This window comes from Pagrus pagrus (genome assembly GCF_965226575.1).
Source record: "Pagrus pagrus genome assembly, chromosome: 3".
NCBI classification, from domain to species: domain Eukaryota; kingdom Metazoa; phylum Chordata; class Actinopteri; order Spariformes; family Sparidae; genus Pagrus; species Pagrus pagrus.
Genome location: NC_140187.1, coordinates 6,192,050 through 6,219,920, shown reverse-complemented (window position 1 = coordinate 6,219,920; position 27,871 = coordinate 6,192,050). Strand labels below are relative to the sequence as shown.

The following is a 27,871-nucleotide window of genomic DNA, read 5'->3' as shown; positions in this document are numbered from 1 at the left end:
CCTCCACATAGTGATTTATTTGTCTTCAGGTTGTCTGTCCCAGCTGAGCATTTACCATCTTTATCATTAGACGAAAAAGACTTGCTTACAGCTACAAGGCACTTCGTGTGATTTGGATCCTGCTAAGAGAGTTAAAAACAGAGGGAGCCTCAGAGTCAACATGTGTTTCTAGGTACCATTCATCATTGTTGGACCTGAGGCTGCTGAAAATGAAAACTGTTTCATTGGAATGATTCAGAGTTAGAGGGTTTAAGTTGATAAGATCTCGGTAAAGGTGAATGATTTTGATTGCGACATCTTTTACTCATCCATGTGAAATAATTGCTTGTGACATTAAACAGCAGGGGGTTTCTCTTTTTTAAACAATAAAATCTCAACGATTACCAATTCATGATTAAATTAAATCTTTCCGCCACAGTTACTTCCCTAATACTTTCCAATTTAGATAGCAAATATGTAGCCTGTGCCATTTGGCTTAATTTTGTACCACAGTATTTAGTAAATAATGTCAACTTGTCTCTTTGGTTACCCAAAAGGACCTGCTTGTTAACATTGTCAGCGCTCCTCATTACAACTAATGAGCCCCACTATTGGCTGTCTGACAGTCTTTAGTGACAGGTGCAGTATGATGGGACTAATTGAAGGCCTGTGATCTACACAAGTGTGAAGACCAAAGCATAATGGGGCATATGGAGAGTGTTATTTGTTGAGTGTGTTCCAGTGTTTGGTGGTACTGGATAGTTGTTCTCTGTTCTCGAAAGACTGCAGATTTTTTCTATCCAGACATTTCTGCTGTTTGACTTTGCCCAGACAGACGGTTGGATAAGACTGATAAAACTGGATCATACTGGTTCTTAGTGCTGGTACTGTTGTTACAGGGTCACTCACTATCAGGTTCTATTGCCACACTGCAAGTAGGTTTCATTTAGAAACACATTTCTTTCGACTTAGAATCGACATCGCGATTTTCTCCCTCAGCTCAGAGGGAGACTATTTAATGAAAAAATGTTCAGTGCAGTTAATATTGTCTTCATGCAAACAGTATGAGGAATATTCAAAAATACACAGAGATTTACCTGGCAGTGATGGGCTTAAACAGCATTGTGGGAACTGGTTTAGAAAGGGATTGAATGTAACTGAGGTTCATTTATATGTAAAAATCCTGCACAACAGGTTTATGCATATGGCTCATATGCAACTGCATTGAAAAATAAATACAAGGCTAAATAAGTTTACTCTTCAAAACAAGAATGTTTGCCTCAGCACAGTACCTTTGCCTCCCATTTAAGGTTTGAGGCAGACTGGTGTGCAGTACAGTATTGGCCTGTAAAAATGGTATGTGGTCTTTCTTTTTTTCAGTCAATGAATCATCGACGGTCCAGTGGTACAGTAGCCTACTCTGTCTTCTCCCTACTACAGTTACAGTTAATCTATATTATTGTTTGTGGTCAAAGTCAATGCGTTTTTCATGTGTTTGTGAAGGCAGGGGAATTCTGGGAAGTTCCCATGTTAATGTAATTATGTCTGTTTAATGGGACATTGTGGTCTTGAATGTTTCCCTCTGGTGCTAATTTTGATGAGGAGAACACGACTGCGTCCTCAGCAGTAGACTCCATCTGGATAAAGTCTCTTTTTATTGGACTGCTCTTCAAAAGCTCTTGCTTTAAGATCACTACTGGCTAAAATAACAGTGTGTCTGTGATTCTGGCTATGACTGTCCATCTCTATACTCTGTCCATCTCTCTCATTTCTGGTCTCCTGTCTGTCTCTGTGCCATTAATAATGCTAGAGCATACCATTAACACAGATTTACTGTAGTTTTGTCCTTAAGTTAAACACCAGAAACCTCAAATCATCCTTTGTTTGGCTCTAGGGATTAGCAAAAGATTGTTTATATATCACAGTTCTTGCTCAATTCTATTGTAGTTTATTGATTTTACAGAGAGATATAAATCAGTGAAGGCCAACTTGTTAAGCTGATTCACTCAACTGTAACAGCGAAGAAAACTCTTGCTTACTTAACTCTCTTAATTCTTTACTGTGAGCTAACAGGATCATCAGGGATGATTCAAGTTTTTTTTTAATACTAAACACAGTAAGATTTAATGCTTAATTTACTTAAAGGGGCACTATGTAGTTTTGGAGAAGAAGTTCAAACTCAGAATTTTAATATGTACAATATCAATGAGGTAAAAATACAAACTCGATATATTTATCTTTTCCATAACTAAATACTTTATGTAACAATGAGGTTATTTTAGACAGATAAATGTGTTATGTCAGTGTTTTTATTTTTAATTTTTATTTTAATTCTGTCTCTCGTCGTGCATTTTCTTTCCCTGCACTTTTACCTGAATGATGCACCATCATTCTAAACTCGAGTTTGGAATCAACTTGTGAAGCAACAGGTTTTTAATTTGTTAACAGATATGGTTTTTGCATTTCTACTTTCACTTGTCTATACTGATGCTCCCAGTTACATCTACTCTCTCCTTTTCTCACACACATTCATCATAGGCCAGGTCTTTCCACTCCAGAACCAGACATTGAATTGGCTCGGTGTCCCTGTTGCTCATTTTTCATGTCAGTCTTTTCCCTGCAGAAAGCATCACTGCTGGGATTCTCTCCCATGAACAAACAGTCCATTCAGTCTTCGCCTCTAAACATTTTAATTTCATTGGCCTCGTTTTGCCTTGGCTCTGCTCTGGATGAGTTGATGGTGTATGTTTTAGTTTTGTGTGTGTGCTTTTGGATAGTGAATGTGTGTTGAATGAGCGCTGACAGACTAAATGTCCAATTTTCTCCAACTTTCAAGAGGTTTTTTTGCGGTGATTTTGGCATCATCAAGTGTTTGATTCCTCTCTGAAAGCGTCCGCTGCAGTCTGGGAAAACTGTGTGCCTCATAAGTTGTTTGGGTCTGTTGGCAGTAACCATGCAGGATTTGTCCTACACTAAAAAACGATGATGTGCTGGTTGAGAAGGGCTCTGATTGGACGAGCCTCTGATATATATTAATGACTATCTGTGATAACTATGTTTTGATGCTTGGACCTGTGGCTGCTAACTTAGCAGGAAATGTGCAAGGCTAAAAACGACAAGGGACTCACTTTCATGACCATAACTCAACTCCTCATGTAATTTTATAAAAATAAACTGAATCCTGACTATCTTATGTACAGTTTTTGTCTGCAAGACGCAATTTTTTAAAACACTTGAGGCCTTTTCAGAAACAGCTTAGTGTGGACAGAGCGCCAAAGAGGAGATAAAATGAAGTGTTTTCATATGTAGCTGGTTTAGTGCTGAAGTACTCTCATTATCGTAGGCTTAGAGCAGAAACTTTTTGAATACATGAATGATGGATATGGGTACGCATTGAAATGATTTCTGATTTAATTATTTCTTCTAATTAATCCAAGTCAATGCTGGTACTGAGCAATTATGTTTTATAACAATGAGTCCTGTTTTCCACAAAAAGTCTGACAGGTCAGTAGACATTGGCATTCAGACAGTCTGATGGATTAGATAAGCGTATTTGGAAGAGAAAACAAAGTTGAAAAAAATTATTCATTCCAGTTGACAGACCAATTTCTGCATACTGTAAGTATGACCAAACTTAACCATAGTTGTGCACACACAGTTGTCCTGTGCAGAGAAGTCCTCGGAGAACCTGTAGCTTTATTAAATTGTATTTATTTATTTAACTGAGAGCAATGCTCTCTTTTCCAGGAACACCCTGATCACATTCCCACAGTTGTACAACTGAGTACAACTGACCACTGAGCAGGTCCACTGGAGCAATTGGAGTGGCAACGAGGGAGGGGTAACAACGCTTTTCACTTTCACTTTTTTACTTTCCTCACCCGGATACAAGGGAGACCTGGCCAAGAATGGCAACACCACAGAGTAACAACAGTAAATTACAGAGAAATACACAAAAATAATCAGATAAAACATTTGCACACAGGCAACTTGGACTGGATTTCATCTTAACTTTAAAATGGTTCAGTGGCACAATATTCTGAAGCTTAAGATCAAGCTTGAGATGGCAGGAAGAAGCAGAGTTAGGTGAACTTGTTGTGCAGATTTGTGGTGGTACAGTAAGTCTTTATAAAAGATGGAGCATCAGATTTGAGAGCACTGAAATTCTTCTTGCTGGAAAGTTAATGAGAATCAGAAGGCAGAGGGATTTTTCAGTAGCTTTGAATTCATCAGTGAGTTGTGAAGTGATTGATGAGGTCTTTGGGTCTCCAATCAGAGGAGCGGCTGAAAGCGGTGGCCCTCTGCTGCTTAATGACTCTACCATTGCCCACTTTGTCCTCAGTTCATACTCTGAAAACCTGAGCTCCATCTGTGCCTCTTTTGTTGGCCTCTAACCAGCTTCTTCCAGGCTCACAGTATAACCAAGGTCACTCACTTCATCTGAAGTCAAAGATAATGTTAGAAATGGCAAACCGTATAATCCCAATGTTTCTCTTAGCGTTTCTTTGATGGAAAATATTTCTGACACTCTGGGCATCAAAGACCCAATCATCATCAAAATTGAGTTGAGCAAGATTTAGCCCCATTTTGCTCCAACCACCTCAAAAATGCAGCCAAGTTTGAAAATGAAACTCCTTCAACTGTCAGCGTAAAGACAATTCATTATGACAAGTCGGATTAGATTATGAATTTTGCGAACAGCACGTCTGACACTAATCTAGATTTAAAGAGCACTAAACTAGGATTTTAAAAAATGTTTGAATATAACAACGTTGATTTTAGACGACTTAAATATCTTTGATGCAATGGAACTACATAAATTATGTCGATGCAGTCCACCCGTGGAGCAGCTGGAGCTTACAACTCATCTACAGTTCATCATCTGAGGTGGTTTTGATAGGTAAGGGAGGCTGCCTAGGAGGAAAGAGGAGGACAGGACAGAAGCTTAGGAAAGTGTTCTGAATTTGTTGTTTCTGGATTTAAAATATATGAACTGCAGAGAGGGACAGCTGATTTATCTCCCCAGACAGTTAAACAGCTTTTAAAATAGATGCGTTGCTGAGAAGGCACAATAAATTTTACACATATCACAGATTTACAGTTTTTACCAAGAGAAAAAAAGAGACTGAAAAGTATCCAGCAGCTTTTCACCTGAAAGAACATATTGATGCCATGTGAGGAGGTGGCAACAGAATATATTACATATTACATCACCACAACAACACATAACTATGTCAAGAAATATGCATGGATGAGGAATGAAAGATGTAGGTGACTTTTTCATGGAAATATCCCAATTATGATTTAGTATACTGTTTTTTTTTTTCTTCTAAGTTTTTAACCATTAATGATACAAATCCAGGCGGTCATTGTGAACTTTAAATTAAATTCAGCTCTAAACGTGCTGGTGATAAACAAACTAACTTCAGTTTGCTGTCTGATCTGCAGTGCAGCTGTGAGTCTTTCCTCACACATCCCCAGCCGATTGAGCCAGTTGTCTTGATTTTCCCCCCAACTTGAAAACCCGTTCGTTGCGATGTGCTGCTCTGATTAAATACCACAAATACTGTAATAATAGTAACTTACAATGTGCTCTTCAGTCAGTTACCTGCTGAGCTGAATCAGAAAGATCCTGATGCATCTCATCTCATCTCTAAATGTAGTAACTAGATGATGGGTCAATCAAAACCCTTTAATTTGTGGCTTTCGCTGTGTGAATTAGGACATAACATTATTATGATGTTAGCAAATGTGTCATTTCAGGTGATGTGAGGAGACTCATATAACACTGTGGGAAACCCTGTTTCTTATTACAACGACTGACTGCATATTGACTGGCACTCTCTAGATTGTCGGTAAACAATGCTGATTGTTACAATGAGAATACATGAACTGTGTCGTGCAAATTGAGCTGTTGCTCTCAACTCTTGAAATGAGATACACCTGTGCCTGAGCTTGTCTGGTCTATGTTTTGGTAGCCGGCATGGCCATGTGTGCATATGAGCGTTGATGTTCTGTCCTCCCCACGTCTATTTTCAACACGGTGGCCTAGTAGGGCTGCACCTAACGATTATTTTTTTATTACTCAATTAATATCACAACAAATTTACCCATAACATTTTAAAACTTGTCATTTATATTTCAATATTTTATTCAATCATCTTCAATCATCAACAAACAAATATGACAAAGTATGCACTGCAGGGCATTATTCCCCACAAAAAATAGCCCAGTCTTAACTGGTAATGTGTGTAATCCTAATATATATTACATTTGGGTGGGGGTAAAAAGTAACTAGTAGTAGTAGTAACTAGTAACCAGCATGTTTAACCTACTGTGGCAGAGGCATGACTACAGATCATAAGCGGAGTAGAACGGGTCAGTAGCAGGGCATTTCGGCAAACTGATCGGCATGAGTTCCCAACACATCACTCACGCGGACCATGGAGTGACACTCCCACACTGCCGCACCAACCTGTGGCGTTACGCTGCATCGCCGGATCCAGTGTGAATCCAGCCTCCCCGGAATGCATCTGCTTTAAGTGCTCGAGCATGGTGGTAGTACTGCTTACACCCAACGCATCGATGCACGTTACGTAAATCAACGTATTTACATAATCGATTATGTCGACGCGTCACACCAGCCCTCTGACCTAGTAAGAAACTTTCTCATATTACAGCCGAAGTAAAGTACACATGTTCCTAAAACCTTTTAAGTGAGGAAAATGCAAAGCAGTGTCAGAGTCCTGAATCATCAGGGCTCCAGACTAACTTTTTACACTGGTTGCACTGACTTCAATTATTTATTGAGATAAGGCATCCATGGACTGGGTGAATGATGGAAAAATAATCAACAGCCCAATTAAAAATTAAGAGAACTGTGTTTGAAGGTTGTAATGTCTCACTATTTCCCTCATTTGCTTACAAGGAGCAGTACAGGGCGCGGTCTCACACATGCACAAACACACAGACTTGCAATGCACATGTGCAACATGGCCACAAAATCCTGCTGTACGCAGACAAAGTAAGGCACATGTTCAAAGGCAGCTGTCTAAACAACCAGTTGGTGTAAAAAAATATTTGTATACAGTTATTTGAACTGACCTGCAGAGTGAATTCAGATGCCACTTTCTTTTTTTTCTTTTTTGAGTGAGCAACGCACGCATTTGTTTTGGTCTGAGATGCTCTTGCTCTAGAGCAATATCTAGTAGCAGTGAATGTAGTATGTTTAACCTTTAAGCTACTTTGTTCACACTTTGAAGGAGGCGGCAGCTGACTTGGGACAGTTAACACCTGCCCTGTGTTAACATGTAAAGCTTCCTCATCGTTGATTAGCTTTTTGTTGATGACCTTAAGTAGCTGAAGACTCATCAGGACAGAAAGCTGTAAGAGAGAAGTCTTGGATGGAGGACAAGGTGGAAGATGGGTGGGAAGTGACAAGGGTTAAGTAGAAGACAGAAAAGGGTAAGAGAAGAAAAAGCAGAGGGTGAAGAGAGGTAAAAGCCCCGAAGTTAGGACCATTTTCTGTGTGAGTGTGTGTGGCTGTGAGACGTGGCAGAACGAGGCCTGGCCAGCCGGCAGATCTATTCCATATGTTTCCTGGAGAAAGAGAGGCAGCTTCCCACCACCCCACCCACAGTACAACGAGTCTTCATTTAAAAAGACAAAACAGTTGAGAAGCAACCCATCCGCAGCACTACGTCGTTGTACTGTACCGTAGCTAGGTCTCATTTAGTGCGGACTGTAGATATCAGTTTCAGGTAAAGATGGAAATGACAGAGGCAGCCTGCAGGTGTTGGGTTTCTGGGAGTCTGCAGGGAGCTGGCTGCTGTTTGACAGGGGCCTCCCAGAGAGACTGAGAGGGCAAAGAAAACACACACAGCATCACGTTTTCACATTGGTTTCATCACATTCATCATTCCTCTGTCTGTGTGTGTGTGTGTGTGTGTGTGTGTGTGTGTGTGTGTGTGTGTGTGTGCGCGCGCGCGCGCGCACGTTTCACTGTTTGAATTATTTTTACCAGCCAGGCAAGAATGAAGACCTGTTTGTGTCCAACATTAACTCCCAGAATTTAATGGGCCCCTGAATTTACTGGAAATCACCTTTCTCTCAATAACTGACACAACCGTGTTTTACACGAGATGGATCCCTCACCAATGTATATCACACTAATACCCTTTTTCAACAGCAACAATATTCCTGGAAGTGGTGATACCTCATACGTCCCCTGGTGATAAAACAACAAAGAACTATCATCAATCAACTCTCCAGATTGTTTTGGCTTCTCTCTGCTTATTGTTTTGGTATCACTTGCACGTTAACTATTGTGTTTCACCGTCAGTACTCTGAAACGCCTAATTTTTTTTAACAGCAGCCAGCTGTTTTCAGCAAATCTCTGCTCCAATAAACTCACTGTACACCACCTGCCCTGTAGTGTCTTACTTAATGAATCAAAATATGCACGACACTCAAATTCCAAGTTGTTTTTGTAAAATCCAATAGCGTACAAATACTTATGATCACGCAAAAGAATGTCCAGCTTGATCCGGTTTTTATTGATTAGTGTGAACAGATCACGACGACGTGGTCTGGGTGAGTCATGTGCACCATCTGTTCATTAAAAATCAGTCTACATGGACGCTTAATTGTGTGTTGTGATTGTGGTAGAGCATGCAGAGTGCTTTCTTAAGTTTGTAAATTCAATGTCCAATGCATCATTGAGTCAGGAAACACCTTTTGCTTTGTCTTTCCAGCCATTTGGAAAACCTGTTATGACATGCGGCATCATGTGCTCTGAATATGGTTTCCTGTAGGGTCAAGAAAAAATGTGACGCTCAACAAGAAAGCGAACAAAGCACAGATTGTTTAACTGTTCCTCAAAAGTCGATACCAACCATATAAAATCAAACAAGGTGCAGGATTTCTCCTTGTCTTGTTTGGAATGAATAATGATTATAGGCCTCGGGTCATATCCATCCCCCCCATATACTACAGTATTAATAAAGTGTTGCATCTGTCACCTTCCCAATACTTTTCCAAATAAGTCTGGAACAGTCACCCATGAAGTCAAAGTTTCTCAACACTAGAGACTTGAACCAGTCACCTCATTGTTCTCACTCAATCTTAGGACGTCCTGTGACACCAAGAGATGTATCTGTAACTCTTTAGCATGCAGTGACATCTGCCGGTGAAGAAAGGAATAGCTCCACTGTGTTTTTTTATCTGCCTCCTGCCAGGGAAACCAACATTGGTCCCAGTAACACCATTTAGCTGGAGTGGGAGTGGAAAAGTCACTTTTTTTTCTGGCTTTAAAACATAAAATATTTCTTAAAAAACTACACAAGGTAATCCTCAGAGCGCTATCACAGCTGTACCCTGACAGCAAGTGCAAAGTAATTATCAAGGAGAAACATTACCTAGAATTAGCTCTGAGACATAAGTTGATTAGTTGATCAAAAAGAGCAGTTGACAATAATTGTAATAATCTTTTTATGGTAAATTACATTTTTCATGCAAAAATGCTTAACATGGGTTGGTTCCTTCTTCAATATGAGGATTTTCTGGCATGCTTTATCAACTTTTGGTTGACATTTTTCATTATTGACATTATTTATAACCACTAATCCATAGAATTGTTATCTAATCCTCTAAATAATCCCAGAATTTTTCTCTGTCTATTTGGTTAAAGATTTAAAGTTATTTGAACATATACATTTTGCCTTTTTAAAAACAATTCATGCAACTATGTCTACAGGGTTGGGGATTTATAGTCTTTGGTAATCAACCTTTTGTTTTTTTTTCTCCCTGCTAATATCTTTACAATCAAGACCTTGCCAAATGATTTTTGCAGATACTTTGTTTTATTCAAGCAATGTCTGCCGTGTTAAGTCAAATTTATTCAAACAGCCCAAAATCACAAGTTTTTCCCAGATGACAAGAGCATGACCATAATGGCTGAAATGTTTCCAACACAAAATCCACTTTAATTTTCAACAAATTGAAGACATAAATGGGGAGGTGTTCCAGGTTTTATTTAAAGACATACTAAATAAATATAGCACCATTTCAGAGGAGAGATCACTGGAGGAAACAGGAACATGTTTGTAAGGAAGTTGCTTTCAGGGTTGGGAATTACATTACCTGCTTTTAATTTCAGTGATAACTGTAGTTCACTTGGTTGCTATAACTCATAAAACAATGTGATGTTTCAGGTTTACATCAAGGAGGATGTGTAATCCAGTCTCACATGTAGCTTTCAGCTACTAAATAAAGACAATACAGACATGCAATGAGATAATATAAAACATCAGAACAGACATCAGGATAGAAGTGACTTATTGCACTAAATAATGCCACCATCATTAATTAACTTTACACAGACTTCTGCTGGGAGGAAAAGGTTTTAAAGCTCCTGTTATGTTACAGATATGCCCTATAGTGACTCTTCTATGATAATGACAATGTCTCAACTTTACAAAGACGTAAATATAATATGAAAGGAAATGAGGGGAAAACACTGTGTTACAAAGACAACTTAAACTTAGACATTTTTCTGCTGTATCTCATTCAATGTGATTTTATTTTTAAATGAGAAAGGAAAGAATTAAAAAGGCATCAGCATTTAATGCTGCTCAAGTCAAGTCATTGGGTTGTATTGCTCCAAAACTGACCAGAAGGAGGCGCTTTAGTCCTGGGAAAGTTTGCACAGCAAAAGAAAGACAAAGTGTAAGGATAACCTTTGAGAATGCACCTCACAAAGGTATGCAGGGCTCTTGTGTTGAATTTCATTATAATGTACAGCTGTTAATGTTATTATAACCACCCCAACTTTACTGACTGAAAACATTGTCTTGGTGTTGTAGCTTATGACTTAATATTCTTTTTCCGTACATACAACCAGACAGTTTCCTCTGGCTGAGAACTTTTATGTGTAAATTGTACCAGCATTTAACAACATGTACTACAGTTTCTAATATACATCAATATAATGGCATTTTCTCTCATTCCCTGAACAGCTAACATCTTAGGAATGCAGTTTCATCTTGTTTTATCTGTCAGAATTATTTCCAGCTCCTTCCTCATGCTGTAACGAGGATATTGGCAGTTCTCCATTTCTGAGCTGTATGGAATGCACCATTTTCACTTAACGCTTCTATTTTCTGAAGTTTCCGAGCTGGACGCCCCTCCGTCCGGTCACACAGCGAAAGGTGGCTGGCTGGACGTCCCAATATTTAACAGGGTTGGCAAACAGACTGATCCCTGTGTACAGGTTCTTCTTAACACTGGCCCTGATGGGACAGAAGTCGTTCACTCCAACGCTGCTGATTTTGTTGCCATGGAGGAAAATCACCTAAACAGACAGAGAAGATTTACTTTAATCAGCTATTTTTCTGCCTTGGCAGTAAACCTATCGTGACTGGGAAATCTGTTCTAATGATGCTTAACTGCTACTCTGGAAACTCAAAATCACAACCTTCATACAAAAAAAGAAAGACTGGAAAGGTCTGAGTTACAAGTCGAAAGGTTGGGAGTAATTTTATGGTTTTATGGTTTTTATTATAGCAACTTAATTGTTACCTTTATTGCTAATGGAATAGTCTAAGTTAGGCCCAATCCCAATACAACCCTTGCCCCTATTGCTTAGCTCTACCCCTCCCTTTGCACATTCATGCCAAGGGGAAGGGTCTTCCAATTCTTGTTGGGATAGAGGAGGTTGAAGTGTCAGGGCTGCATGGCCCAGATGCACATTTGAAACCGAGAATTATGGATACTCTGTCGTTTCAATGTACTGGCAAGGTAAGAGCAAGGGTTGCAAATGGTAGCCTATAAAGCACCACTATTGGCCAAGCAATGAAGCAGTGTTCTTTTTTTATTTGGTGACTTGATTGATAGTGTGAAGTTGTGAATGATTTGGTAGCATCCATGCCTTTCTATCTTCATCAGATAATTGGAAAAATGGCATTGAGATAATACCAGGATTGCCATGATATTGCAAGAAAAATCTCCACAGCTGGAGACGGAATATTGGAAATGTCGATTTGCATCTGGTTACGTCAATTCAATCGACAACTATTGATGATGTATGAGGGTCTTGAAGTGTTGTCCAATTTTGTAACCATCCACCGCAACTTGTAACTGTTCTCAGGGGGAGGGGGGCACTTGAAAACGATAATAACAATTGGAAATGGGATTAAGCCTTAAATATTAATAATTGCAAGAAGACTTTTTTCCTTTCCATTTTTACAACATCTGCTTCAGCTAAATTAAGAGATTTGGGGAAGGTAAAAAAACTTTATCTTTGAGTAAGATGGAGCATGAGGTTGACAGGTGGATTGGAGCAGCAACAGAAGTGATGCAGATGCTGTTCTAGACTTAGGTTGTAAAAAGGGAGCTGCACTTTAAGACAAAAATCTTGACTTAGCAACCGATTTATCTTCCAACCCTCATCTATGATGATTAACTTTGGGTAGCGACCAAAAGGATGATGTACTTTAATGGATAAAAGCAGCCAAAATCTCTTTTCTTTATATGGTTTCTGAGCTCAGACATTTGGACGGAGCTTGGAGTAAAACAGCTGCTCCTCCTCAGTGAGAGGAAGCCTGATTAAGAGGGGCCATTTGAGGTGGTTCAATCAGGTGATTAGGATGCCTCACTGTGGAGGTCTGGCCTAGCACATGGAAACCTCGGGAAACTCTGGGATGAGCTGAAGGACCTGGCCGAGCAGAAGGAAGTCTGGGCTGCGTACCTTGTTAAACCTTCTGCCAGTGCTTCTGTAATTCCAGTTTGATTTCCATACAGTGATACTGGGGGTCCAGGTCATGTTTAGCTTAGCTCAGCACAAAAAGGAAAAATCTACCCCTTAAGCTGTCGGACTTGTAGAAATAAGAATGTGTTGAAAAGCTTGCTCGGAGCTACTTGTCGATCAAAACCACTGGTCGCAGTAACTGCACACGGCATCTCAGATGTCCCTGCCCTCATGGTGGGGTTGCCAGCTTTGAGCCCTCTCTTAACTCTAGTACTGTCAGTTTTGTGACAGGCACTTTACTGATACAGATCACAGTGCCAGATTTGTTACAGTGTCTGTATCTCACCTGGAGGTAGCGCAGGGAGTTGAGGCCTGGTGGGACCTTTCTCAGACGGTTGTTGTCCAGGTGGATCTCACGGACGCTTGGGACACTGACAAAGCTCCCATTTTCTACAGACTTGATCTGGTTAAAACCCAGTCTTAGCCTGCAAAAATTGACAAAGGATATTTGACAGGTTTCACCACTTACACTAACAATCATCAACAAATTAAGAACTGACAGAAAACAAATACATCAAATTAACAAACACAACTATATTTAAACTTCCCATTCTAACTTACACATGAACAGTGCAGCTGCATGATGATGGAGATAAAAAAAGACTTGTATGAATCTGAGATTTTTGTTTAAAGCTAGATGACAGTTTAAACACAAATAATGTTAACATAGAGATACAATGTGACACCTTTTATAATATTCTGTAGTCGAGTTTTACCTGCAAACACCCTGAGCAAAATGTTGGCTTATATGAGATCATAAATTTCCAAGATGAAATGTGGCTGGTTTTCACCTGAGCAGATTTTTATATCTGATGAAATCTTCTACTTCCACTTTAGAGATCTTGTTGTAGTCCAGGTTCAGCTCTGTGATGGCGGATGGGAGGTCTGAGAGATAAAAAAAAATACACCAAACATGACCAATGTAAAGAAATGTTAGAGTATTGGAAAATAAAGCACCATAAAGTAGCAAGGCATTAGCAGTGTGTATGCCTATTTAGTTGTACAGTTGAGGTCCAATGTAGTAAAACTGTAGTTGTGTGACTGGAGGAGAAAGAAAAGTTTACCATTCATTTGTTTGAATCAGTGTTACACAAGGTGAGTGATTTTCTACCTTTTGGCACAGCGGTTAGTTTGGCCTCTGCCATACCGACATACAGGCTTGACAAGCCGTTAAAAGCTCCCAGCTCAATCCCACTGTTGGCCAGAGGGTTGGCGCCCAGTTCTGTTTGAAAAAGCACAAAACATCTGGTTTTATTGTTAATGATCCATTATATCTTCTGATTACGGTAGAGAACATACATCAAGTAAATTATAGTAGAAAAACTTGACAAAAGTAATTTAAATGATTTATTGATAACAAGTAAACCATGGCTGGATTGAGAAAAGATATTCAGTCTGATATTCTGTCAATGCTATCTGTGATACACGTCTTTGTTTCCATTAGTCATTTGAATGTGATTCAACATTGTTTTGTTAATGAGGAAAAACTCCCAATGCTTTTGCATGTGAAGAAATGCTTTAGAAGGCCTTTTAGCCAATGATTAATTAGAATATACTCTAGCATAAACCTGTTAAATCCCCGAAAAATACTCAAAATCAGATGTCGGATGACGATGTCGGATAACATTCGACAACAGGGCAGAAGCACATGTAGTTCTGTACATATAGCATGTATGTGCATATGTTCCCATACATATACAGTTGTCTGCACATTCCTTATGTAAGCCCTTGCAGACACAACCAGAGGAAATTTCTGTCATGCAGACCCTCACGGAGATGCGAAAGCACAGTGGTGTGGACCTCCAATGGTTGAGGGAATAACTACTTTTTCCCTCAGAGATAGAAGTCGTCGGACTTTGTTACAATATAACCAAATCTTAAAAGTAAGAGGTCAGTGTGGATGATTGTGCGACTTTGTCACCACATGATTAATATTCCTTTAACCATGACCTTTTCTTTAATCAGTCTGACACTGGAGATGAAGATTTCCATCCCGTCTCCTAACAACAGTCAGTGTTGTTTCATTTAACCATTACCACCATCTTTTTCAAGCCTTAAGTAGTTTGGCTCTCTCACTACAGTGGTGGCAGATCATATTTAAGGACTTGTTGGCCCTGGATAAGTCTGCAGTTCACCATTCAATCCAAAGACTACAGTGTAGCAGTTGATTCATTACTCCTCCCTCTGACCTTCGAGTATGCTGATCATTGCTAATCTGATACAAAAAATTGAAACCAGGTCTTACCCAGCACATGGAGCTTCCTCAGGCCTTTAAATGCATCCTTCTGGATTTTGTTGATCTTGTTTTCATGGAAGCGGAGCTCGATGACATTAGGAGGCAAGTTTGCAGGGATCTCGGTCAGCAGGTTGTAGGAGAGGTACAGCAGTTTGAGACGGTCCATGTTTCTGAAGGCCCTGGGGTGAATCTTGGAGATCTTGTTGTTGATCAGGAACAGGCCCTGTTGTGGGAAAGATTAGTAGACTCAAATTGAGTTTTGCTGCCTTTCTTAAGGTAGGTGTAAGAGTGAAATGGTTGCACCATTTAACACACGTTGACAAGCCACTGTATTAGCCCCGAGTTGTGGCTATAGATTGTTCTGCTTGTTTGCTTTGATATGGAACTGTGTAAACCATTTTTTAGGCCTTCCCAGCTGGGAAAACATCAGCTCAATCAAAGACAGACCTTCTGTTACTGCCTCTACTCCTCAACTGGGAGTTTTGTATACAGAGACTTCCATCTTGTAAGACTGCAGGCTGAATTTAGACTGACTACTGAGCTGTTTCCTCTCATCTGCTAACTTTAAAAGCTAAAAGATGGTATTGTCATTATAGTCTGAATGTGACTAATTCAATGTTCTGAATGCAGTCCAAGCATTTTGTTGCTTTAGTAGGAATTCATTGGTTGATCTCTATCTCATATTTTCCCCTAAAAGGATTAACAATTGTGCTGTAGAGCAAATGGTGAATGCGAACATGCCGTTTTCTGTTTCTGAGATGTCTAGATGTCTCTGTCTTTCTCCGTCTTCTCGGGTGGAAAAAAATAACTTGCTTGAGTTTCATTTCAAAAGCTCTGCACACACGTGTGCCTTTTAGACACTTATTCTCAGAGGTTTCTCCTTGCCCCACTGTGGCTTGTGTTGTATCTCACTTTTATGTTGCTTTGGACAAAAGCATTTGCTAATTGAATAATATTTGAATCTACTTGTGAAGACCAAATACATGTGAAACATATTCCCATTAGCTTAAGCTACACTATGTGTTAGTGCTTATTAGCAAATGTTAGCATGGTAGTAGGCTAAACAAAGATTGTGAAAATGTTAAACATTGTTGTTGTGGGCATACCAACATTAGCATTTAGCTCAAAGCACCACTGTGCCCAAGTACGGCCTCATAGTGTAGCTATAAAGCCTCTTACAACATTTTTCACCTGTCTGTCTCACATGCATCTTTCCAAACGGATCCTCTTCTATTTTAAACAATCCAGCTGTCTACACAGGCCATGTAAACAAAACCTATAGTGTATTTTAATGCTTCAACCCTTATAAACAGAGATTGTGTGTTGGGCTCCGAGTGCTGCCAAAGCATGGGTTAAGTATACAAATACTGTGTCTGAACGCATCCTGTGTAGAAAGACACAGACGACTGAAGCTGCTGCTGCTCTGCCAATGTGCTGCTTTCATATGCTGGCTGTGTAGACTCGGTGTAAGTCTTCTTGGTAACAATAAAATCAAAATGTATTTCTCATGTATCCATCATCCTGTTTAAGCTTGAAGAAGTCAGTCTCTCAGGTCTTCAACTAGCCACTTCTTGTTCTGTGGTATATGGCCAAGATTTCCTTAGAGGATTGGATTTGGTCAGATTTGGAGAAGACTGGCACTCCCAGTACATGTTCAGACTGATAAAATACCATCAACATTACTCAAGCTTGAAATTGGACACGTGACTGGAGCATATTTGCTCACTTAGATTGTTTTCATGAGATGAACTGATGCTATTCTTCACTTGATATACCAGATGTTGAGGTCTGTTTGTGTTGTTGATTACTATGTGCAACGTAAACCAGTTTAGATTTTTCTCTTACATAAAGCCTGTTCAGGCCTTTAAAGTCGTCCTCCTTGATCTCAGTGATGTCATTGTTTTGGAGGTCTAGGAGCAGAGTGTCCTCGGGAATCTTCTCAGGCACAGAGATCTGCCCTGTTGGCAGAAACACAAATGCCTGATTAAAGACCAGAGATGTACCAAATGTTGATGAAAATCAGAACTCAGACAACACCTGTGAGTTATATATCGAATACTGAGATGCAGAGGTGAAGAAGTCATTGGTATCTTTCTGACTCACTCTGCCTTCTCAGATCTTAAATAATGATGCATCAGTGATTATCTGATTCAGGAGATCATACATGGTCATCCATGCCAAATTAGAACCAAGGCCATGAGCCATGTTTGGCTGCACACAATAGTTTAACAAAGTGTGGTTCAAAGAATTTGGTATTCACTTGACTGATGTATTCTCTCAGTATACTGTTGCAACAAATAGAGTTTCATTAAGTCAGTCATTCAGTGAGGGATGGTCCTTCACATTATAATTGACATAAGATGCATCAAGCAATTCTAGCTTTCAATCCTGGCGGTTTCTAACATTCAGATCACCACTTTCTAACATAGGTAGTCAGGTAGTTGTGTATGAAATAAAAGTATTAAGAGACAGAATAACATGTTGCTAGTTTTAGGGTTTTTTTTATGGAGAAGAAAAACACTGTAGAATAACACCAAACATATTTACTAATCTTAAATGATGAGCCTCACATAGCGGATGTCTTTAAACACACTGTGTTTACAGTAATGTGTGAATCCAGATGTGCTCATACTGTGTGTGCGTGTGTGTATTTCTAACCCTGGTCGGAGCACTGCACCACTCCGGGTGAGCAACGGCAACCAGCTGGACAGTTCTCATCGTCATAATCATCATCGTCGTCGTCGTCTTTGTTGTCGTCATCGTCATCGTCATCATCATCACCCGCATCAGCCATCATGATGTCGAAGTTTTTCATGAAGTCCATGACATTGATTGGCTGGTAGGGTTTGGCATTGCCTAGTGCCAGCAGGCAGAGCAGGAGGAAGACCCTCATGGTTTAACAGAGGACTGAGCAGTGAAACGGCAACCAGGCAGAGCTGTAGGAAAACACAGATGTTAGGTCAGCTCTAAAACTAATAGACAGAGCTAGACTGTGATGTCACTGAGGAAATAACCTGTCCAAGCAGTGGAATGTTTTCTGGTTTGTTTTTCCCTGCGGTTTTAGTCCAACTTCAACATAACAGGACAGATGCGCAGAACCTGTAGTTTACCTCAGTTTACATCGTCTTCATGAATGACCCATTGTAATGGTTGCACAAGTGAAAAGGTTATGATAGTTCAAAGTTCATTTGCTGTGACATATGGTGAATGTGGAAGTTGGTCAAATTTGATGTGTAATATCATATGAGCATATGAGGCACAGATTAACAAAAGAATAGCGCAGCAGAGGCTGACATATCGAAAACACTGGATCCAACATTTCCCATGATGCCCCTCCATACCATCTCTCGTAAATTTGTAGTTTACAAGTCCACCTTTATGTGAATCTCCAGGAAATAACCAGCCTGTCCCAGGAGTCCCTTGGCCGTTAACTGCAGTTTGTGGGTTTCTACCTGATGACACATGCACACACACACATGCGCAGACACACATACTGGTGGAGGCTTCAGTCAATGTCATGCTTAATGCAATGTTATAAGGGGAGTCTTGAACTCAACTCATTCTCCAGGGCTTATCTCTGCTGTTTTACCCTCATTCCAACTGAGAGACTTTAATGACACCTCAGCTCTTTCTCCGTACGCTTAAGCTCATGTATGTGGTTACACTAAAGCTGTAATTTTAACACGTTTCATTGCTTACACTATATTTTAAACCTTTTATCCCTTTTCTAATATTGCCAACTCTTCATAGTCCTTCAGCTGCTCCTTCATTTAAAGTTAGTCCCACTGCAATTTCTGAGGAAATTGCATTCTCTAGTCAATATTGATGCATTACCATGTAATCATGCAATATTTAATGTTGTAGTCGGTTGAGATGGAGCTGCTAATAACTACTTCATATTTGCTTGTGTATACCTCACCTGAAAGGTAGTTACTAACTAGTAACTACAGCTGCCAAATAAATGTTGTGGAGAAGAAGTATAAACTAGCATGAAATGGAAATACACAAGTAAAGTACAAGTACCTCAAAATTTTACTGAAGTGCAGTACTTGAAAAATATAATGACTTTCCACCACTGGTGGTCACAGTGGTTACATCATGCAAACATTTCAGCAGTGATTTTCCATGTAGTCAACTAAGTAACAACCACCACACAACTTCCAGTTAGACAACTGGTGGTTGATTTGCATTGTGGAGATACTTTATGTGCAATAAGCAAACTTGTTTATTTCCACTGTCATTTTTAGCTGTAACTGTGACCTTTAAAGATTTATCAAACACAGTGGTCCGACCTATCTGACGTTTCTGCTATGCTTACTTCATGTACTGCATTGCTTTGCTAGTATCTTTGATATCTACCCAACAGCGACATCTTGGATTAATTGCTAGTTTTAGGTAAATTTAAGCTGTCGTTTTCTTGTCTGTGGCCCAACAGACAATTAGATCTCCAACCTTACTTCAGTGAAGGTAGGTACAACATTTACATTAAATATGAAAGCATCAAACATGCATTTTAGATGAATGAGATGTATAGACTTTGAGATAACGTCATGAAAAAGACAATTAAATAGTATGTAAGCTGATGCACAATGCAGGGTTTTCTACCTGGAAACAATTGTAAATAAACTTTTTGATTGGTTTTATGTAAAACTATAGCAACCTTTATGCTCAACAGTGCCACCTCAGACCCACAAAAACTGATCTTAGTGCTCCACATGAGTTTCAGTTTGACAGCCCCAAATTAGCCTGATTTAGGAAGGTATTGCTAAAACGTGCATGGTGAAAGGGCATACAGAGTTCCTGGAGTGATCGGTTTCAGTTAGTGCTGCTCTTTTTTCTATCAGTGTTTCCATGAGGCTCTGAAAACCTCTACTGGAAAGGAGTTCTTGTTGCCAACATAAATGTTTCTCCAGCGCTCACCTATTCAGCATCTGTGGTGATTCACAAAATGATTTATATATCTTCCTCTGTTACACATTCAAACAGCCAGCAGAGAGGCTGAGATCGTTTGGTTGCGTGCCTCTGGCAATCTTGATGGAGTCTGAGTCCTCCACTTGAGCAGTTGGTCCACCCACAAATATGTGGTGGTGGTCGCACATCCTGCTGCGACAGCAAAATATCACACAGCAAAGACCCTTCCTCTGCACCCACACTGCCTTTTGTTCCACATGTGCAGAGAAAGGGCTGTTTTCTTGATGTTTGTTTTACAACTTGGTGGTAAGTTGGAGATAATTCTGCTATTATTGTGTGTTCCTTTCATGTAATCAAACAAGCCTTGCAATGCGATCCAGTCAATCTGACTTCACTCCAGTCAGACTGGTGCTGTGAAAGTCTTTTGTTCACAGTCTTAAATATATTCAGTTCTCTAGAAGTTCAAGCTCATAAAACATCCAAACGAGGGATGTCACCAGCATTTATCCCCAGCTCATCCCTACTGTCTCCATCGGGACTAATTTACAGTTACAGAGGAAATGCTTTATTTACCAACAGCTCAAATAGTGTCTCACAATATTCAGTTTACAATGATAAGAAAAACAGTGAATCCTCACATTAGGCACCTGGAACCATCAAAATTATACTTTTCTGTTGATCAACTAATCAATTAATTGTTTCAACACTCACACTAGTGTAACATCTGTCTGCTTTGTTGAAGTAATTTTTAAAATTTGGGGTGATTCAGATAATTTCCCTCACCTGTTTGTATTTACAAGTTTGTTCTGACTGAACTCCATGGAAAATTACTTAACATTTTTGTCAAATGAGATAAACTTGAACCAAGACTCCAAGACAGTAACACATAAATGACCACAGCATTTAACATAAAACCCCACTATTAAACACCAACTTCCTTTCAGATTATGCTCATTATGTAGTTAACTTACAATGTGAGCCAAAGTCTTATGAACATTCCTAAAAAAATGGTCTTGTTGTGTTCCACAATTTGCATGCAATCTAACTCACTCACAAACAATTGCACCTTCTTAAAATCCATCAGTTTTCCTGACAATTAAGACCCAGATCTGCTGGTAAAGGGGAGTTTTTCATGCTAAAATTTGCAGCCTAGTCCTGTTGCTCCACTACCTGTGGAGGTGTTCAGCAGAAGTCATGTAAACTGACCTAAAGAAACATGATATTCTGCATTCTCTGAAAATAAAATATGCCAGATCCACTAGTTGAAAATTGAAAAAGTCAAGGTAGATGTTTTGCAAATAAATCCAGGGTGTGTCCTACCTCAGCCGTCAGGTGTGTTTGTGTCCTGGTTTAAACCCCACGCAGTGAGCAGAGCAGCAGCAGGGTCCAGCTGGAAGGCTGAGAGTTGGATCCTCAGTCAATACATTCCCAGTGAACGGAGAACAGCGTCACTCTCTCTCTCTCTCTCTCTCCAGAAAAAAAAAAACAGACCCCAGAACACCCCCACCAACGGAAAAACCTCTTCTGTTAGGGTGAGAGGTTCAGTTTCAGTTAGGAGTTCTCGACTCTTTGTGTGATCACACCATGTGTACGTCTCCGAGGCTACAGCAGGATTGAAAAGGCATCGTTAGGACATTAGTCATGTGCTTTTCATCAGGAGCTTTAAAGTGATGCCAGGATAGTTAGCTTCAGACTCCTTAATGCTGAAGTCTTTATATAGAACATAATGATAGGTCTGTCACCTCCTCTCTCTCTACACGGCCGACTGCCATATTAAATATTTTACATCAACATGAATGGATCCTACATTAAGGCCTATTGGCACTGGGTTAAGCAAGGATAGTGGGGCCATACAGCTGCTCAAGCTGTCTGGGTTTTCTCAGTGAAACATCAACAGGATAGAGGTGAGCCGACCCTGCCAGGGATTTTATGGATGATGATCCGTCGTTTTGTTTGAGGAATTCCTTCATCTGGCTGCTCCATAATAACTGAATTCCCCAAACAAAAAGCAAAGGCTGCCGTGTTGACCCACAGTACATTTGGATGGATATCAGTGAAATGATCAGCAGGGGGATGTTTGAGATGTAGTGATGCTTGTCCTAAGGTAGCAGTTGATCTTCATGGTTAAGAGTAGAGATGCTCTATTTATATTTATATATATTATTGGCCGATAATGACATTTTAGCTCATAAATACACCCGCTACTACAAAGCCAAATTGCTTTCATTGACTCAACAAGTGCAGCATCTACACGCTCCGATACAGTAGGTGGTGGTATGTACCTTTTAAAGTTGGTTTTTGATTCACCAAATGTCAAAGAAGAGGAAGAGGCAGAAGAAAATGAAGAAGAAGACTAAGAAAAAAGACAAAGAAGAAAAAAAATGGAGAAGAAGACTAAGAAAATGAAGGAGAAGAAGAATACAAAGATTATGCAGAAGAAGAAGAAGACGAAGAACAAGAAGAAAGCGAAGAAGCCACGTGTTGAAGACCACAGAGCCAAACAAGTCATGGTCCGTATGGAAGTTCTTTGCAGTTTGAAAGAAAGACAACATGACTGAAGTGTTCAGAGAGGACGGAAAAAGAGTTTTACCCCAATAAATCTGATTAGAGCTATGGACTATTAAATCATCCATCTTTGCTCACTACATTGTTGCCCTCAGGTGTGCGTAAACTACAGCTTAGGAACTTCTTTTTGAAATACAAACCTGCAACATTTAAGTTACACCTCCATCTAATCTCAAATCGTGTTTCAAAATACTGACACTTATTTCTAGAAAAGTCTTAGTACCCAACTAGGAATAACTGGCATTATCACACAGGATGATAAATGTTATCTTGTGTTATAGATGGCTTCTTTAAATGGAAAGCAGAGACAGGAGAGACAGAGGATAAACAGAAGTGATGCTGTGCAACATCCAGTCATCACTGTATGTTTAGTGTTGTGTTCTGCATGATGTGTATCCTAACAAGGCACAGCAGGAAAGCCTGAAGCTTTACGTCTGAGGCAGAAATGAGAAATACCTCCCAAGAATGGAAAAGCTAACAGGAGCTTGCTCCCTCAGGGGTTCACGTGTTAAACTTTTCCTTTTTCCATCCAGTGCTGGTATTTTCTGCTGAGCTGAGCTAGAACTGCATTCTGAGGCACAACTTATGGCAGAGCCAGACCATCCAAATATGCCATGGTTTGGCAGGCAGACCAACCAAGCTGGGAGCGGGTCTGTGTTCTGGTTTTAATGCATCTTTGTGTTGAGGAAATCATATTTTCCAAACCGACAGAGATCTGGTTAGATGATCATCTCATCAACAAGAAGCCTGCTGAACTCTCCCATGTTCATTGGCTCTTTGAAGTTTCCCATTTTTTAAAGCATCTTAAGTTTGTTTTTCTCACCAGCACTTTCCAGCTGTCCCAGAAAACGTATAGTATTTCAAGTACAATATTTGGTTCAGATTGAATTTCATTTACAGACTTGTGTTTACTGAACGACTGTTGTAACATTGACATTGACACCCATTTATTGTTCCATACCACAGCAAAACTATTGAATATGTCTCCTCAGGCAAATATTTAGGAATCATTCTTAGATGACTCATGTTCTACAGCTTGTGAAATAACTGAAGGTAATATTCCATTTGTATGTATCCATGTATATAACAAAGCCTTCTCCCTCTAAGCGAAAAAACATATCATTTTACTACTTTCTTCCTAATGCTGGGCTCTGGGAATGTCCTGTTCCAGCATGCGAAGTATATTCTCAGTGCGTAACTACATGCAGGCAATGGCAGTGACACACATTGTCACTTATGCCATATAACCATAAAACAATATCCAACGTCTGAGATGATATCGTGATTCATAAAGGTCTCAAATGCCATCAACAAGTGACCATGAACACTTCAGCACATCTTTGTAAGTGAGCTGCTTGGTCACCAACAAAGACAGACACGGTTTTAGTTGTTTACCTGATGATTCAGACATCTTACCAGTCACAGCCAAAGTTTGAAAAGCACTGCACTGTTGCTGAAGTTCAACACTGAGCTGAGCTTTACATCAAGTCCAGTGTAAGCTCACTACTAATTGTCTGATATGTAAGTAAAGCCACATTTATGGTTCTCTCGTTAAAAACCTCAGGGTTAGTTTCCAGTGCCTCGTAATCACGGTTTCATAGCTCTGCTGAAACAATACTCTGTTATGAGCCAGATTTTGAGATTAAAGCATACCATTTTCGCAAACATTGCAGCGATCTGATTAGACCCTGATGTAAACTTGCTTGAGAGTTTTATGCTTTCTGTGAACTTTGAGAGGACGCAGTCTTTGTTCTTCCACAAATCTAACCGTGAATCCTATTGTATTATGCATATAGTATAGCCTGTTTGTCTTTTGTCTCACTACGTGTCCAAGTACAAAAGCATCCTTTAAGATGTTTAACTTTTGTTGTTGTGGATCTTTGTTGTGCCGTCATCTTCTCTTCTTTCCTTGTGCATGAAAACCTCAGCTGACTGGTCTGCCACAGAGAGATTTAATTCAGTTGCTCCAATAGTCCAAAGAGGGAAATTGCTTTGTGGTTGTGAAAAAAATATATGGCGTAATTGTTTGAATTACAGTATTCCAGTATTCAAACTGCAAATTAAATGTTAGAGATTATTTCCTGATGGGAGCTGGTCTGCGTTCCTGATGGGAGGCGGTCAGGATGTCTCTTGTCTCTCAAAGCCTCATACTTTCCAACCCATCAAATGTCTGTGACGGCTCTGCACTGTCTGGAGCTTGTTGTACTCTTATGTAGAGGAGAATTCCTCCAGCTGAGCCTTTAAAGCTGTGAGTCATCGGGGCAACTTGCAAGGCGACGGTGCCAAAGAGTTGCCTCAGCGCTGCTGTTGGTTTAGTGCCACAGGAACATCTTGATTCCAGGAAACATTTTAATAGAGCGACAGGGTGACAGGGTCACAGCGCAGCATGTTACCTGCTGCTGGGAGTGTTCACCATCCTCAGACTTATCCATGACCTCACCTCAGCATGAGTCCACCTGATGCAGGAGCTTTTGAGGCTGATTCCAACATTGAAAAAATCCGATAATTTATAAATATTTCGACATAGGCTTGGATTCCTTGAGTCCTGGGGAGCTTGAGCGCCCACAGATGACTATGTGCACCCACAGCAATATCATAAATTATTGGTAGAATAGTAATGTTATGCAAGTCACATAAATAGTTGTTTTTTTGCCTTTTTTTGCATTTTGTACTTAAATTGCTCTGTGATATACATTACGTTGTTATACATTAAACAAGCACACAATTCCTCTCAACATGCACAATCCTACACCTCCTTAACAACTCATTAGATAAAGTTAGGATTGCAGTGTTAAGGGCCCTCAGTTTTTTTTACCCTCAAAAAAAAAAATGTATAAGATCAGTGGTTTCCAACCTTTTTTAGCTTGTGAGTCCTTAAAATATAGTTCTACTTGTGGTTCATGGTCTCTGTTTTATTTGAATATCTTTCAGAGGGCTGCTAAAATAAGAGAATCCAGTGCATCCAAGATCAAATCAACAACTGAAAATAAAATAAATAAATACTTTTTTTTTTTAATTTTTCATTCATTTAAGTGATGTCACTAAAACTACAATAATAACACCCATGTTATAATATACTGACTTTTATCCTGAAATAATTCATCCTGTTTTGAAGGTGAATGAAGTTCCAGCCTTAGACCAATTATCTCTACCTGATGAAATATCTGCTGAGCACTTGAAGGTTCAGTATGTAGGATTTAGTGGCATCTAAAAGTGAGGTTGCAGATTGCAACCACCAGAGTACTCCCCACCTCATCCTCTCCAATGGGGCCAGTAAAAAACGCTAAAAACGTGAATGGCCCTCTCTAGAGCCAATGTTTTGTTTGTCTGTTCTGGACTACTGTAGAAACACGGTGGTGCAGCATGGCGGACTCCATGGAGGAGGACACGCTCTGTAGATACATAACGTTCATTCTCAGGTAAAGAAAATCAATGATTCCCCTTAATTACAGGTGATTATACACTAATGAATTTCTTTTCTGCCCCATAAATCTCCCGAAATCCTGCACACTGGAGCTTTAAGACTGAAGTTTTGAGTGAATTTATCAGCGACATGTCCTCATCCTGAGGAGCACTGAGGAGGTCATGTGACTACTAATGACTATTAGATTGCTCCTTCCTGTGTTTCCTTTGTAAGACTGATGACTGCAGCAGCTGTACATGTTGGCAGCCGAGAAGAATTCTCTCTTTTCAACAGGAAAAACTTTGATCTCTGATCTTCGGCTCATTGAAAGTTTTCCAGCTGAAGTATGATGAGACGATGATTGCCAGCTACTAGAAACTGTACAGACATACTGATTGTTGTTTTTATTGCTTTTCTACTTTTAGGTTTATTTTTGTCTGCATTTAATTACCTAATATTTCCAATTTGTCTTACCAAAGACGGAGCTGAGGTTTTGGTCCTCTTCACATTTTAGCTTTTCTGTTCCAGTCGTCCTTTAGATCCGTCTGCTACTGAAGTAAATGATCCTCAACCTCCGGCTTTCAGGGGAAAATATTATGATAAAGTTGGCTTACAGCTCTGATAATAACAGCTTTCACTGAATATGTGTTGCATAAGGGTAGACGACATGTGATGCAAAGACCACATTTTATCATGACTCATTCTTAAATAGTCATTATGGCTCCACCATCGCCCTGAGGACTGAGGTGCTAATTTGATAACACGAAAGCAAATGAATGAACTCCTCAACGTGCTGCATGTGCTGGCAGTGAAAGGGGATCAGGGAAACCAGAGGAATACAACCGAAATTCTTGTTTGGATTTGTGACTCATACTGTACACCTCACAGGTTGAATATTTCCACTCGTTGTCAACATGTGTCTAATCCTAAAAAGCCTCAAGAAGTTGTACAGTGTTCCAGATGGGAACATGAGGCTTGTGTAGTCTGATTCCAGACCTCTGAATCATCACTCTGAATTTTTCATCAATTCAAAGAGAAGTCTGGCGTTGTGATCATTGACAGCAGTTCCCAGATTATCAAACTGTGGCTTCTACAATTCATGATTCATGAAATCTTGCATTTTTGTTGTAAAGAAGGAGAAGAAGGTTAGAAAAATTTCGAGACAATACGATTTATAAAGTAGTTATTGCTGCTCTAATAGTCCATCAATTTATCTTATTAGGGGCAGCAGCGATTGAAACAGTTTGATTTTGTGAAACGGATCATAAACACCTGTGGAGTTTTTATGACTGTTAGAAACTGTCAGAAAGCAGTGGTTCTGTACTATTTTTGGTGTCTGTGTCTGTGTTCCTCACACTAGAAATCAAAATGTTGACCTACAACAAGAAGAACCCTTTGTGTAGTCCTCATGCATGTAGGTGTAGGCCTATTGTCATAAATTTTAGGTTAGAACCTGAGCGGCTGCTGAAATTGAATTCACAGGAGCTAAAGCTGTCCAATAAATCCGTCTATCACAGTCATACAGTGTAGCCTTGTTTCCACCAAGCAGTCTACTTCAGCTCATTACACATTACACATTACAATGGGTATATTGTCATTTCTATTATCAAAAGTTGTGGATGGTGATAAAAGAGCCATTCTGTGCCGTTCTGTTTTTCATCAGCCTTCTGTTGAGGTACCTAGCACACTGTCCTGAAACTAAGGGGTGGAGTTAAAACACTGCAGACCACTGACTGGCAGAAAAGAAACGGGAATTGAGAGCCGAAGTCACGCCCCTCATGGGACCTTATTTCAGGAGACTTTGTGTAATGGTGAATGGAGACAAATTATTTTTTGATCCCGTTTGAGTTGTGCCATGAATCACACATATGTTTGTCAATTTAAAAGATCATTTTCCAAGTCAAGAAAGTCACGTAAATAAAGAAAAATACCATCTATTGTTGTATTGTACCGCTCTGTGAACTATGTCGTC

General features: G+C 39.8%; 2 protein-coding genes across 3 annotated transcripts in view; one reads left to right on the top strand and one right to left on the bottom strand.

The window, feature by feature from the left end:
- The window catches only part of cenpp (centromere protein P), a 90,760-nt gene that overhangs the window by 32,447 nt on the left and 30,442 nt on the right, over positions 1–27,871 (top strand). The window lies entirely within an intron of this gene.
- Positions 9,863–21,523, bottom strand: aspn (asporin (LRR class 1)). Its single transcript, XM_084347715.1, has 8 exons — positions 21,252–21,523; positions 17,679–17,956; positions 16,866–16,978; positions 15,030–15,243; positions 13,896–14,006; positions 13,576–13,669; positions 13,071–13,209; positions 9,863–11,329 (listed from the first exon to the last, which is right to left on the bottom strand). The coding sequence occupies exons 2-8, from the start codon at positions 17,911–17,913 to the stop codon at positions 11,132–11,134; spliced, it is 1,104 nt and encodes a 367-aa protein (XP_084203841.1). The 5' UTR covers positions 17,914–17,956; positions 21,252–21,523; the 3' UTR covers positions 9,863–11,131.